At 29.8% G+C, this 16,733-nt stretch overlaps 1 protein-coding gene across 1 annotated transcript in view; it reads left to right on the forward strand.

Annotated features, from left to right (window-relative positions):
* Nucleotides 1–375: 375 nt before the first annotated feature.
* Nucleotides 376–16,733, forward strand: part of LOC118197442 (uncharacterized) — a 576,327-nt gene continuing 559,969 nt past the window's right edge. The window contains exons 1-4 of the mRNA XM_085827453.1: nucleotides 376–536; nucleotides 7,584–7,757; nucleotides 12,755–12,877; nucleotides 15,921–16,046. Coding sequence (XP_085683579.1) covers nucleotides 438–536; nucleotides 7,584–7,757; nucleotides 12,755–12,877; nucleotides 15,921–16,046 — 522 coding nt within the window. The 5' untranslated portion in view covers nucleotides 376–437. The remainder of the gene's footprint in view (nucleotides 537–7,583; nucleotides 7,758–12,754; nucleotides 12,878–15,920; nucleotides 16,047–16,733) is intronic.

Below are 16,733 nucleotides of genomic sequence, written 5' to 3' on the forward strand. Positions count from 1 at the left end.
AGAAATTATAGCAAAGACCAAAATATAATAATTGGATAATTTAACCTTAAAAATTTATTAGAGAAATCTGAACCTCAGACAACTTATAGATTAAGAAGAAGGAAAGTAAATATTTTTAATGTATTAATCATTATGTATTATTAATAATAATATTTATGTATTATTATGTATTATGTATTATTAATAATACGTAGTTTTTGCAGTTCAAATTCCATTTCATACTTTCGTTTTCGTTCCTCATATTCTTCTTTCCGCCTACGTTCTTCATCTTGACTAACATGACTAACTAACTTCATCAAACTAACATGTAAACTAATATATTAGTTTACATGTTAGTTTGAAAATTGAAACTGTTACATTTTTAGTCAGCTGACATTGCTAATGGTTGCAGAAAACTTTTCACATCAACTATAGAATTTAGACAGAAAAACCTTGCTATGATGAAATCACAAGTGGAAATATTACAAGAGAAAGAAAAAGTGTTAAATTCTTTTAAGGATTTTGCACCTGAAATAGCTGCATCTATAAAATATGAGGTATGACTTTTATTATTATTATTTTTACAGCTCATTCTACTTGTAAAGTAAAATGCAATTACCTTTTATGATTACATGAAAAATGTATGACATACTCAAATAATGTGTGATTATAAAAGTTTTTGATAATAAATTTTATTATTTAATTTTATAAATTTATCTTTTGAATTTAATTATAGTGCTAAGTTTTATAATGCTTATGTTACTTGTATTAAATATTTTAATTAATTTTTACAAAATATTTGTCCTTTAAGCCTGAAAATGAGTTTTTGCTATGTCTCTTATTCTTTGTCTAAAGTGCGAGTGAAATAAAAGTGGGGAAAAAGATAGCATTAATTAGATATTTGTTGTTTTTCCCTATATTTAACTACTTTTAAATATTGTTTTTAAATTTATCAATATTTTAACTACCGAAAATTTATCTCTGCACATATAAAATATAAACTGAATACTGATTTATTAAATAAATATTCTTCTTCAAATGTAACGAAATATTTATATTATAAAATTAACTGTCACAAAAATTCTCGAGTCTTGCTTCATATGCACAGGAAGTCACCTGTTCATATGAACAATGGATAAATTTCTGGTAAATTTGGGTATAAAATTTAAAAAATATATAAAATTATTTTTTTTAAATTGTGTAGATCAATTTTTCTGCCATTGCAGAATCCTTAGTTTTTATATAAGGTACATTTTGGAATCTCAAAGAATCCTTACAGAGAAGTGTTATACTATATATTACTCATGATATTGTAAAATTATTTGTTATTTATTTATACAATACTTTATTTGTTAATATTGCTAAATTATTATATCTGTTTGGATTATATCACAATAATCTATATTTTATGGGAAATATAGTAATAATTAATCTATGTAATTTGACACAATGATCATATGTAAGATCATATGTTTAAATTGGCTTGTCTTATAAAATTTCTTTGGCTCTAAACTTAGTCCTCCTCCCCACGGAATCTCGAATTTTATTTCTGATACAAATAAGTAATATAGATAATGGGGAAAAAAAAAATAGTGGAAGACAAAATTTTAATTACAAGTTTTTGCCATGGGTAATTTTAGGAATGTGTGGAAAAAGTAGGTTTTCATGATGGAAGGCAAAATGTGTGCATCTCGGTTATTTTTTCATTATGGGGGAAAAAAAAAAAAAAAGGAAAGTCCTGATTCTATAATTCTCATCAGCACTGATACCATCATGGTGAATCATTGCTTATTATTTTTCCCTTTCATTGCTGTATAACTATCAACATAATGCAGTTTGAGGAATGACTCACTCAGCCATGTTTAAACACTCTTTTATATATATATATATATTAGTAACTGAATTACTAAAGAGCATAGGGACCTTTTATGTTGATACTACGTATGGTGATTATTACAGACTCTGCTAACTGTGCTGCAAAGTATTGAGTGTGTTAATAAGGAGAAATTTAACTAAAATTTCTTTCCATATGTAAAAAATAGATTTTCAAAGTGATGCTTATATAGGCCAGAAGATTATATGTAATGCTGTTTGAATTAAGAATAACTAATTTTTCATTCAGATAATCCAGGACCTGTGCCATGGTGGTGGCATGATTTAGGGAAGGCAAAAATTTTAGAATTTAGAGAAGCACATAGCAACAAAATTGAGGGTTGCAAAGTATTTGGTATTTTGGTAAGGTCACTAGGAAGCAAAATTTTTAGAACTTACGGAGACATTTGGCAGCAGAATTTCAGATCCATGGAAGACTGCACACGGATGCAGAATGTTTAGCACCTATTGTCCATAGCCTTAAGTATAAGTGGGAATTTATTTCTTCAGGATGCAGATAAGTCTTAAGCATGTGCAGGCAATAATTGTTAAGTATAACAAATAACTAATATAACTCACTTAACTTTGTCAGCATGCAATAGAAGCAAGACAAAATTTAGCAGAACAACATGTGCTTAGTAGCCAATCTCATGATACATAGTGCAGCGGTTCTCAACCTTTTAACTAACATGTACCATCTAAACAAAAATTGAAAAACTTTAGTACCATCATTACATTTTAGAATAATTATTTATAAATTTTCAATATAAATGTAAAAAAAATATGTTTTGCCATTTGCACAAACTGTTGGCTATTTGTATTAAATACACACAAATAAAAAATATCAGATTAAAAATTGGTTGCCATTTTAGTTATCAAGATTTAAGTTATAAAACTTTAATTCTAAAATTTAATGTGAAATTTTTCCTAAAGTTTAAAGAGAGATTAATTTCTTTATGTCTGCTATTCATTCATTTAGTTTTAACCGTAAATTAGGATCCACTTTTAATTTTGTTCTGTATTTATTTTTCAAATATATCATGAAAGAAAATCCTTGTTCACACGAATAGGTTGTGCAAAAGGCAATAAAAATTTAATAGCTTTATTTGAAATGCCTTTAATTTTTTTTTTTTTTTTTTTTTTTTTTGTTCAACCAAAAATTAACAAGTGCCTTATTTTTGAAATCTTCAGTTACTGTTCGATCACAAGAAATTTCTATCAATTGCTCATGTTCACAGCTTTTTCAGGGATTGCTTTGGCTGCTAAAGCTTCATGATAAATGGAGCCAGTGAGTAAATTTCCCGAGCTTCATCACTGCATATGATAATGTGCTTATTCCAAGGAATATCATTCTCAGACATAAAACTGAAATTTTCATTTGCAGTTGCTGTATCATGAAAAGATTCACAAAATAAATACTCTTCAACAATTCGTTTATCTTCTTCGTAAAGTATGTAAACTAATAAGTGAACAAAGTTCATTATATCTGTACTTTCGCCCAATTCCAATGCAAAATATTCACTGTGTTTTATTTTTTGAATGTCTCTTTTATGAAAATTGCTATTTTGTGAATTCTTTGACTTACTGTATCATTTGATAATGGAATATTATTAAGTTCATTAGCCACTTTTTCATAGAATAATGTTAAAATAATATTTTTAGCCACTGGTAGTATAATATTTTTTCTTCAATATTCTGAGCCTGCCCAGTCTTGGCAATTTTTAGGCTTACTAGGTAACTAGCTTCCAAAGCTTTTTCACTTGCAGTATCAAAACATTTCATTACTTGTTTACTATTTTTGAACTCTAATAGTTTCCTATTAAAATGCTTTTCAGATTTGTCCTTTAAATTAGGATGCTTAGATTCAAGGTATCTTTTAAGAAACGAAGATTTCATACTTTGATTGGATAAAAGACCACAAACAACACATTGAGGTTGAAGGTCCATTTCATCTCGATTCCAAGTAAACCCAATGGATTTTCTGTAAACAATTTTTCTTTTCAGTATTCTTAGTGCTACTAGATTGTCTTGGATTCATCACCTGTGAGTCATCACTTTTCCGCTTTGTCAGTTCTAGTCATTTTTCCATTTTGAAAATGCAAGTTTGTTTTATTACTTTTTCACAAATGTTTAAATGCACAATATATTATGAGTTCTTCAAAAACAAGCGATGATATTCTTAAATTATGTAGAAATGTATGGAATACAAAGCAACAAGAAGACAAAATACTTGCCGTTAGAGACATCAAATAGACACAAAAAAAATTATTCTAATTGAAAATATGAGCCTGGAAATGGTGGCGAATAAAGTGTAGAAATGCTAATAGGTTGATCAACTCTATTATTTTTTTACAGAAACTTATTTTTATTTCCTATTTAATACAACATCTGTTTCTCTTACTCCTTTTAAAAACATCATTTATGACAAAGTTTATTATAGCTATGATTAAAAGAATATTTGTGAAAATAAAAACAGATTATTTTACTAACATCGATGAGCGGCTGTATTTTACTAACATCTATAAGCTTAAATGGCATAAATTTATGACCGTTAGAGAAAAACTTAGGATGTCGAGGTATTTAATTTTTGAATTTAATAGTTAAAAACACTTCGTTTCTTTGAGTACCAACTATTTTTCTCTTGTGTACCACCGTTTGAGAATCGGTGCAATAGCGTATAGCGGATGCTAACTATGCTTTATGAATGACAGCAGTGAATTTGAAGATTTTCAGATATCGTAAACAAAAAGAGAAATTTTCCAATGAATGGAATTGGTGATGAAATGTGGAGAAGTTTTAATAAATGAAGTTGGTGTAAAAGAAGTTTTTCGTCATGCTGACAATGTACCAATCATTTAATGTATGGCTAGAAAATATTGCTATTGATAATGAAGAAAGTAACACAGAGGTTGTTCAGAATGAAAAAAGTTCAGTCAACAATTTAGAGATAATTCTTGATGCAGAAATCTCAGGAACAAAGAAGAAATTGTTTTTATCTATAGATCTAAAGAGAAAGCACAAAAAGCAAAACAAATTAATCAGTTTAACATTGAAAGGAATTTTTAATAAAGCAAACAAATATATATTGAGCCTTTTTCTTTTCCATTCTTTTCTTTCCTCTTTTTTTATTTTTATTTTTATTTATTTATTTATTTATTTATTTATTTTTTTGTGTGTGTAAATTTTGATTCTTTTAAGGTCATTAATGTTTCACAAAACACTATTACATGTTCTTAATTTTATAGTTTCTACATGTCATATTACTAGATTTAAACTATGATCTAATATCCGGAAAATTCCCAAATCTAGAATTGTCGAAGTCCTGACAAGTCCAGATTTTGGACTTTGTACTGTATTTATAGCATGTCTTTCAAAGCAGTCCTCTGTTACTGAAAAAGATTGATATTGAGCCTTTTTCTTTCTTTCTTTTTTTTTTTTTTTTTTTTTTTTGTGTGTGTGTGTGTGTGTGTGTGTGTTTGTAAATTTTGATTTTTTTAAGGTCATTAACGTTTCATAATTTCATAAATCACTATTCCATATTCTTTTTTATAGTTTCTAAATGTCACATTACTAGATTTGAACTTATGATCTAATATCCAGAAAAATCCAAAATCCAGAATCATCAAAGTCCTGACAAGTCCAAATCTTGGACTTGGTACTTTATTTACAGCATGTCTTTTAAAGTTCATTAGTTTTCAAAGTTACTGAAAAAGATTTATACCACTGTTTTTCCCAATCTTTGAAGCATGAAACATTCTTGGGTCTTAAAGAAATTTCACAATTTTTTTTTTTTTTTTTTTTTTTTTTAAATAGTCCAAAGGCAATTTGCCCTGAAGGTCTATTATTTTCATTTTGGCATTTTGCGTTGAAAACTTTAAAAGGCTGTATCACTTTTCAAATTGTTGCCACCAAATATTAGAGCCCTGTATTATATTTAAAGAAATTAAATAATGAAGAATCTGTATAAATGCATTTATGTTTCTCACATTGTTATAAACAACGTGAGAGCCATCCAATTTTAAATAACACATGTTTCCATACGAATATGGGCATCTGGAAACCGAAATTTGGAATTTGTTTTATTATCTATTTCATATTTTGTAAACCTTTAACGAATTTTTGATTAACAAACTCAATGATTTAAGAGCGAGCAATGGCAACACTCAATGGGGGGAGGTGAGACATTTTATCTCCAGAGTGCAGAACTGTGAATCCGAAGTTCCAAAGATATGCTCATTTTAAAATTATTTTGCGATATTGCTGTTGAACTGAATTTTATGTTTAAGTGCGAAGAACATGATAATTAATAAATAAAGGTAACAAACAAAACGTTAAAAAAAGCACCCCTTTGGACATAATTTAAAATCTGAAACCTATTAGATTTTTTAAATCTTTAGAACCTGCAGCAAATTTTCTTCTGTTGCAATCAATAAACTGGAAATGGTGGCTGCCAAGTGGCAATTTTAATCATTGAATTAAAAAAAAAAAAGTACAGTGCTAATATGAAGTAAATACAAAAATCGTTTAGCTGTATTAATTGATCTTTAAATATGGTTTTGTGAGATGCATTATTATTTTAATGTTCATGTTATGATTAACAGCATAATCATTCTTAGAAAATAAAGGTAAAAAAGCTTACCTTTTAGTCGATCTTCTTTCTCGATCCAAAGGCATATCCAGGAATATTTTTATTAATTACACACATCAAAGGCACTACTCACGCAAAAAGAGAGGCTTCTAAGATAATAAGATATTTAGTTTACAAATCATGTCACTAAGATATATATATAACACAGAAGAGGATTACATGCTTCACTCAAACGTCCTACACGAGTTCTAAAAGTTCAGTTATAGTTCTATTCCAGTTTTTGCTGCGCACATGCGCAAATCATGGGGTGGTTGGTGAAAAGTTCAACAATTATATTGCAAAATCCAGGAGTTATCTCATCATGATTCAGGTTTTTTTTTTAAATCAGATTGCTTCATGCAAATGACACAAAACACTTAGATAGTGCGCTTTGATAACAATTTGAGCAGTTGATAGGAATTCAAGATGCACAACATCACTTCATTTAAAAAAAAAAAAAATTAGTAATTGAATTTTGACTTACTGAAGCATGGTCTTTCTGGTGTTCCTTTACTTGACTGTTGAGTTTTTCTTTATCAAAAGTGTAGATTTATTTTTCATCATCAGTAGTAATGTGTTTTAAGTAAGGTTTAACATAAGAAAGATCTTCAGGAACATGTTGTTGTTTTTGAAAAATAATTGTCAAGAATAATTAAATTATCAAGAATAGTCAAATTATCAAAAATTAAAATTAATTATTAAGAATCATTAAACAAATTTTTATGCTTGAAGAAGTGGGGCTTAAGTCTGATTGCCATTAAAGCTGATTGAGTTTCATTCAACACTTCTATGGCTGGCTGAGAGTATTTTTTTTGCATAATTTTAAGTCTTCATGATATTTTGGTTACTTGATCATATTTTGCAGGAATAAAAATGATTTTTACAGAAATCAACAGAAGTAATGGAATGTGAATGTTTAACCAGAAACCTAAATTCAAAATTTTTGTGGAAGGGAGGGTGAAATACTCAGTCCTCTAACATTAGTTGAAAAAGTGTTTATTTTTAAATCAATATATCTTAGGGATTCTTGTTAGTAAACTGCTGATGTGATTAGTAAATCTGTGACATACTTATTTCCATTTTAATCTAGTGAATATGCTTTTAGGCACTCACGACATGTAAAGATCTAGTCCTTTCCTCAGTTGATTCAAAGATGAAAGAAATTGATGATTTTATTGGTTATATGAAAATTTTGGACGACTATGAACACAAAATAGAAATGCACTTATTACAATTGGATCCTGAGACACAAAAAACAGTATTCACAAAACTTGAAAAGGTTTTTCTTTATATTAATTTTATTTTTAATCAAACATGATTAATACATGGTTAAAACATCTTTATGATGCTAAATAAATTTTATTCTTATACTGATATAACTATAATATAAATAGTAAGTTGTTTGTTTAATATAAAAGGTTAAACTTATATTTCAATATCCAGTTTAACATGCAGCTGCAACTAAAAAATTAAATTTTATTACTCTTTGTTCTCTTAGTTTTAATGTGTAACTAAATGTTAATTTTGAATTAAATTTTAAAGTTGGAACTTCGCTTCTATTTCTGTAGTCAAAATATTTTTATGTTCAATCTTTATATTATGTGGTAATTGCACTTACTTGAATTTTATTTATAAATATATTTGTACATTTATAGCTCTTGCTATCCTTAGAGTGCAAGCAAAACTACAGAAATGTTGGAAAATTTTGTTATGCAATTAATTATTGCATCACTTAATGCATAGTGAACAAAAATGCATGAAGCAAATACTGGATATAACAGACATAATTATGATTTATCTGTCAGCATGTGTAAATTGAAAAATAGTTTTATATACATAAAAGCATTTATAGAATTGTCCTATTTGCTTCTCTTCCTGAATATTACACCCCTTTGATAGCCACACATTTGCAACACCTTCTAGACCAGTGCAAAGTTTGGGCAACTCAATCCAGGGGTCATAATCGTCTTTACAGATGAGAGTTGCTTCACTCTCATAAACAATTCTAGATACCAGCTGATATGGCGAGAGAAGTGGGGATATAAATTCATGCCAGTAACACCAGAAAGAAGCCTGTTCCATGGTCTGAGCTTTCGTTCCATGTCTGGATAGGTAATACATTAAATGGCCATACTGAATTATTACTGAAGATCATATTGTCAATAAGTGACCCACTTGCATTTGTTTTGAGTTGTCTCTGGTGCAGGCATCATTTTTATGAATGATAAAGTCAGAAAGATCAGACTCAGGCTGTGAAGAAGGTTATAGAAATTAAAGATATTGTTCTAATTGATTAGCCAGCATACAAATCTAATTTAAATCTTATGGAATAAGAATGAAATGCATTGAGATGTGCTTTTCTGTATGAACACATCACCAGGAAACAACCAATAACTGAAATATGTGCTCATTTAAGAATGGATTCTTTATATCAAGAACTGTTTGGTAATCTCTTAGTGTACATGGAAAGGTAGAGTCATGCAGCCACTGCATGCAGTTAAAGGAGATTATATCTCTTATTAAAGGACATTAGTTTAGTATTCTCTATCTGCCTGTTTGATCCTTTTTTCTGCTTGATTCCATACTTCATACTCATTTTTGTGCTAATTTGTTTTTCTTAGTCTGTTCTCTGAAATTTTTAGTTTTCAGGTTCCAGGTTCCCATTTTTGTAAAATCATGGAGTGAAAAAAATTCATGCTTAAATTTTGATCATTAATGTATGTTTATATATGTCACCTGTGAGGTATGAAAGACGGCATTTCATATAATAGACATTTTGTAGAATACAGAAAAGTGGCCAGCAATGTACAGATCAGTTAACATTTATACATTGCCTAGGCATTCTGTAATCTGCCAAATTGGCAAAGTATGAAATAAATCTCTGATTTGTTTTGAATACCCTTACATTTATACAAAATCCATACCTTTAATACATTCATTTAATAATTCCATCCATCTTGTATGTTTTCACTGAGAAAGTCATAAATTTTGTTTTGTATAGCTTTAATTTTTCTTTATGTATTTTGAATAAAGGTTTTTTTTAATTGTATTCTTTCATTTCTTTTTCAAAATAATATATTTATTTTTTAAGGAATGCATGTCTTTTAAATAATAGCCTTATCATGAGCCTTTATCATGCTTTCCCTAGATAGCACTTGCCATTCGATAGAATGCCTAGGTACTATATAAAATGCCCAGGGGAAATATATAAGAATTCTCATATTTCTTACTTTGCCTAAAATGCCAAGCATTCTATAAAATGCCTAAGTATTCTATAGAATAACAGCATTTCATATATTGCCAGTAATATATATACAGGGTGATTTGGTGCTGTGCATACAAGCTTCTTGGAGGGGTAGGTTATTCGAAGACAAAACAGAATCAAATAGTAATGCAAGATAGAGAATGCAATCACAACATAATAGAGAAAGTTATTCAGGAGCCAGTGCCCCTCTGTGCAAGAAAACCATCATTTGTCAACTTTCACAAGTGCAGAGATGCATCTAGCATATGGTGCTGCTTATCATAATGGACAAGATGCTTGTACTTGTATTAGCAATGCTACAAGATGAGTTATATTCCAAATGATGAGACATTTACATGTTTGCATCAGGGATTATGTGAAATGGTTTCCTTCTGAGATATGCCACGAATTGGGAACAAATAGCATGAATCCCTGAAATCAAAGAGAAAATGCTTCATCATACAAGAGATAATCTAGCTACTAACTCTAATCTTTCCCAAACTGTCATCTAGAGGATGCTGAACTCGGGTTAGTTGTGCCCATACCATGAGCAGCATATGATCACTGATAGAAGTTGCTTTTGTTCAATGGTATGTGTAAAAAAAAAGGAGGCAGATTCCCTTTTTTCTGGATTCTTATTCACACCTGAAGCATACTTCACCAAATAATGTTTCTATAAACTACATAACTTGCATGTATGGGCAGTGGAGAACCTCCCATGCTACATGCACACGTGCAGCACAATGCTGGATTGCTGTTAGTGCTTGTTCTGACATTATGAAAACCACTTAAAAGGCCTGTATCTCTTGCCAACTCATTTGGGGGAAAAAAAAAAAAAAAAAACTGTTGCAAGATTTTTTAATATGAAGTCTTTTGTTGTTGTATAAGCATTGGATCTAACAGTTGCTGTGTCATGATATATGGCTACAGTATTATAGGGCCTCAGCTCACTTCAGCCATGACTGATGGGATCTCTTGCGACATTTGAACAATAACGAATGCACAAATTATGGTGGTTCCATTCATTAACCTATGCATTTTTGTCAGACCTATCCTACGTGAATTTTTTTTTTCTGGAATCATATGAAAGGTCTAATGTATGATAACCTGTGGATGGTGGGGAAGATACATTGTTTTTCTCATGCACATCTGCATAACTGCCATAATCTTTGGAGAGATGTCCAAAATATTTCAAAAGATCAGCGACTTCAGTAGGTGCCAATGTCAGGATTGTATTGAAGCTAGGGTCAAAACTTTGACCACCTTGTTGGATCTCTCTTTATTATTTCAATTATCATACAGGGTGTTTATAAAGTCCCGGACCCATTTTGATGTTTAATAACTCATAAAATAATAAAGCTAGATTAAAATTAATAACATAAATGGTTAGATAGACTCAAAAAGTTTCATGACCCTTGCCAATGAACTTCCACGTGTGCCCCCTTCGTTGCACGAAGAATATCAAGTCGATATTCAATTTCACACCAGGTACCGGCAAGCATGTCGGCATCCTCAGAGGCTATTGCGGTTGTAATTCTGGCTTTTAGGTCATCAATGTTCGACACTCTCCTCCTATAAACGTTGTCCTTTACAAATCCCCAAAGTCCATAACATCGCAATAGTTGCCAAAAACAAAAGAGAGAAAAATGCAATCAAGCAGACGATATTTAGAAAAGTACAGATATTTAGACTGGAAAATGAAATTTCCTGAAATTAACCACATGCGCAGACGATATTTACAAAAGTAAAGATATTCAAACCTGAAAAGGAAAATATATAAGTTATTCCATCAATAAATGCCATAAGTTTGTTTATATCTTCATTATTTTATGAGTTATTAAACATCGAAATGGGTCCAGGACTTTATAAACACCCTGTATTTAGATGAATAAAATAATAATCTTCACTTTTTCATTTCTCATGCAGTGCTGACTCTGCATTGCTGTCTGATCCCGATTGATCTTTGAGTAACCTATTCTTCCCAGAAGTTCATACACATAGTAGCAAGTCACCCTGTGTATATATATATTGCATATAAACTATATTAATGTTATCAATATTATATATAAAAACTGTTGCTTAAGCTAAATATCTGATTGCACTAAATATCTAACTGAGCTGTACTGAATTTATTTTATGAGGTTCCTTATTTTTATTCTTCTAATATGCTTGCTATTTAGTTAAAGGAGGTCATTCATAGTTAACTGTTTTTAATAGATGCTGAGTAAATTATCTATATCATTCTATTTTCAGTGCCTCTTTCACATCTGTTAGTGACTCCTAGTATTCCTTCTAATGTAGTTGCATATATTTCCATTACTCTTAGTTTCTTTATCAGTTCTCCTTCCCCCCTTTTTTTCTTTAATTTTAATCTGGATTTTTAGATTACAGCAAAATACACCAAGGCTCTCCTTAAGGGGGGGATACCTTTGTGCAAGATTTTCCAACTAGCTGATATTCATATTACATACAAGGAAAACCATTAAAACTGATTGTGGCCAGCTTATTCACTAGAATTTGGAGTTAGAAAAAAGTACCTTGTTCAGAGGATTTATCTACTTGTCTAATTGTTATTGGAGCATTTTTATATTATGTATTGAATATATACTGTTGTGGGTAATAAAATGAAGAAAAAGTCATTATGCAGAGGAACAGACTTGTAAATGCATCTTTTTACTGTAATGTTCTGTAAACTACTGATTGTTGTAAGCCAGTGGTTACAGCGTTGCCAGTTTCTATAGACTGCTAAATTGATGAATGCTGCTGCTAGCTGGTATTTGACTATAAAAAGTTTTATGTCATTTTTAATTTCATATTAACTGGTAAATCACTTGCTATGTAACATTAATAATATTTTACTTGTGCCAACTGTTTATTGCACAAACCAATTTCATATTTAGGATTTTCATGTAATTTATAAATTAAAGTGTAGTAATATTTACATGATGATCTTATGATGAAAAAAGAATCATAATTTTATTTCCTCACTTTATTAACTAGAAATTCTAATAATGCATATTGTATCTAAACAGGCAAAGGATACTGTAGCAACTTGTAAAACGCTTTGTGAAAATGCTTTTGAAAAGACAAAAAAAGAAGTAAAAGATGCAGATGAAGAATTGCAGAAGCTTAAAGGAGTTCTAGAAAGTGCTAAGGTTTGTAACTTATAATTTTGCATTAAAGTGAGGTTTCATTGTACTGAAAGACTGTATAGGTTTTCATTTCAGAAAATAATTACTGTAAAGCAACAGTACATGTTTTAAAATTTTCTTTATTTGTAATTATTTTTATCAATCAAAAAGCATATTTAATTCATTGTATTTCAGAACTATACCTATGAATTTTATGGAGTGACAGGAAATTTGACTGAGTGTTATGTTCATTAATCATTCATTACCTCTTACTCATATTTAATATGTTATTTTTTTGTACTTAAAAACAACAGTTTTACCAGTAAATAATAATTATATTTGATTTTTTTCCTGGCACTAAACTGAATCTTCTGTCTAGCTCAGCCTAACAAAATGAATCAGTATTTATCTCTTTAGAAAATGGAATAACTTATATGTTTTTTTAAGTGTCATTAATAGTAACAAGTAATTTTTAAATTGGGCTAACAATCGGACATAGAATTGCAGTCAGCAGTAAAGCAAATCCTAACATTACTTGTTTTTACTCTTGATTAAAAATCTTTTTTAATTATCTATTCATTTAGATGAATAAACAAAATGGCTGGCTTCTGTGCTACTGCAAAAGAACTAGATTAAAAGTCTTTGCATTCAAAAGAACTGAAAGAAAAGAAAATATTAAGTTAAGACTGAATTGTTAATTACAAAAATAAATCTTATGCAGGAAATAAATTTATATAAATATAAGTTGAATTTTAACTTCAAAAGTATTAGGCTCCAAATTTCAACCACAAATATATAGCTGTTGATAGTATTAAGAATTATTTCATTCTAAATTCTGAATAAGTATGTCATATGAAAGATTGTATCTCACATGTTGATCCATTCCTTTATGTTTATTGTTACAACTCTAAAGATTTGTTGTATGTTTGATCTTTCCATTGAGTATTGAATTAATTGTCTAGCATAAAGCTTCGGCAATAAATTTCAACATTTTACATTTTGAACAAACTTATATTTCTAGCTCTAATGCATTTTAAGTTCTAAATAGGTTCTTAAAAGAACGAAAATAATTTAAAAAGAGTACAATTTCCTTTCGTCAAAATATTTGCTGCTACAAAATCTATGAATCTTGTAGAATTAAGAAATAATAGCAGTTGATGTTTCAACTGCTATTAAATTACAACAGTCAAAAGGAATATTGAACAGTGTTTAAGTGCAGAATTCTGGATCAAATTGTAAACAAAGTATTTTACTCTTTATCAGTAGGATCCTTACTTATTCTGTAAAACATTTATACACATTAGGCAGAAAATCACAATTAGCTAATAGTGATAAAGAAGTTGGGCATGAAATGGAAATACTTCTGAGGTAAGATCATCTGGTTGTTAGATTAACTTCTTTCTGTCTTGAATTCAAGACTGAGTCTTCCACAAGAACGAAAATATTGGTTCAGAAAATTTCAGCAAAGAAGGAAGGATTGCTTTTTAAAAAGACTGTTTTCCATGCACACTAAGAAATATTGTTTCAGTCAAAAAAATTTCTGTTATGTAATATTTCTAATTTAAACTTTAAGCAAGCCAAGTATCCATGGAAATAGCCATTTTGTTACAATTATTAATACATATTTATTTTACAGAGATTCATGTTGAAGATGATTTACAGTTACATAATATGACAAATTAAAATGGATGCTTGAATTTCTTACATAATTAAACTGTATGGATTTTTTATGTAATTTCATTTATTAATATTGATTTGGCTGTGAAAACTTATTACTCAATATCATATCTCTCATCAATCAGCTTCTGTGAAGATTTGAAGAAGGCATCAAAAATGTTTAAATCACAGATCTTTAATGATGTTTTTTTTTGCTTGGTTTATTTGCTGTAATTAGATAGGTACATAAAAGAGGGGTTATATTACATGGGTTTAATTAATGGGAAAATAAAAGCCCATTGGATTTTATATTGTATACAGTCAAAAGTCTTTAATACGGACTTGTCGGGACTTCGGCGATTCTGGATTATCGATTTTTCCAGATTATAGATCATCAGTTTAAATCTGGTAAGATGGCAGGCAGAAATTATAAAATTAAAAATATGAAACCATAATTTATGAAATAAAGAGCAATTATGATCTAAAGGGTATCAAAATTTACAAAAAAAAAGCTTAATATTTATTTGTTTACTTTATTAAACATTTCTTTCAACGTGTGCATGCGTAAAGCATACATTACGCATAGCTGAAATTAGAAAATTGCGACTAGAAAACTATTTGATGTGCACTCATTATATTTATAATGACGAGGAATTTGATTTAAATCATATCAAAAATGGAATACATTAAGATGAAATACTACATTTAGTAAGGAATTATAAGCTGAATAAAATAAAAACATCTGCCCTGAAGATAAAGATAGTGCTGAAACATCAACTTCCAATTCATTGTGTGCTGCGACGTCCCCCCCCCCTCCCGGCAGAACAGTATGAAATTGATAAACAGATTTCGGAATGATTAAAGAAAAAAGGACATGCCTTTATCCATTTTTTGCAGCAATTTCACTTTTTGTTTGATGGACATCGAAACATACTTTCGTTTTGGCAGCTCCAGCATTGGAAATTCTATTTGACATGATCGAAAGTTCAAGCTTACTTTTATAAAATTGCTCTAACAGTCTGCAAAAAATAATAAGCCGATCCAATTCGAAGATTAAAGAACAACGCAATCTGCAACATTAACTGAAATAGATAATTAGATAATTTTAGCTTAGTGTATACCGTCCGTTATACATTAAATACGCATGCGTAAATGCATTATGCGCATGTGCATGCGTAAAAGTATTGCGCTTGCGTGAACGCATTATTCATTGTCACATGCGCAGAAGTTTTTAGCTTTGAGGTCCGGATTATGGGTGTCTGGATTAACGACTTTTGACTGTATTTGTATTATTATGAAATGACTTGCGATTTCTTCCCTTGATGAGATTTATTTTAAAAATATTTTAATACCTACACAGTTATGCTTCTGTGAAAACAACTATAGTAGTTACTCATATTTTTTCTTTCAGATTTCACCTGTTTTAGCTATCTGTACACAAGTTTTGAATTCATCTATTGGAAAGAAGCAATATGAAATTGGAGAAATAGAGCAAGATCTTGAAGTTGTACAAAAACAATTTGCGCTAATAGCACAAGTTAGTCAACTTTCAGCTTATATAAATCTTAAAATTAATAATTATATATATAAGAAAAAGTAAGTTTACCTAAAATTAAAAATGAAATAAAATGAAACCTTTAAGTTGCTGAGTGATGGGTTGTAACAACCTCAAACAGATTCCTAAAGCCAAAACTAAACTGGTGTTCATTAGACATTTTAAGGGGCGGGAAAGTATTAAAAATAAAATATTACAGACATTGTGGAAAAATTTAAGAATTATTCTACACTGGTTATCATAAGTTAAGGAAAAACCACAAAAATAGCGATAGCTCCCTCAAAAATAAGCCAAACCGTGTAAAATTTGAATATGTTGCCAAGTAAGAGTAGCTGAGTAAAACTGCAATATGCAAATTAGTGGCGCTGCACTTGGAATACGTCATCTGCCAGGAGAATAAAAGTCAATGTTTGAGAGCAAGCCCATATATTTTACTGTGATAGTGACATCAGCAATGTGAGATAGCCAATTCGTAACAATGACCTTCAGGCATCATTTGCCTGCAGAACTATGATGGAAAGCCATTGGGAGACTAGAGGCAGGATAAAGTCAAACAGAAGTGGCCAGATGGTTAAATGTGAGTCCTTCTGTGGTTCATAGACTTTGGAGACGATTTCAAACCACAGATTCGGCATCTAGGAGGTTAAGCCAAGGACGGCCAACTGCTAC

The sequence above is a fragment of the Stegodyphus dumicola genome, chromosome 12 (genome assembly GCF_044657685.1).
Source record: "Stegodyphus dumicola isolate Sdum_Otavi_A_Nest chromosome 12, ASM4465768v1".
Lineage (NCBI taxonomy): Eukaryota > Metazoa > Arthropoda > Arachnida > Araneae > Eresidae > Stegodyphus > Stegodyphus dumicola.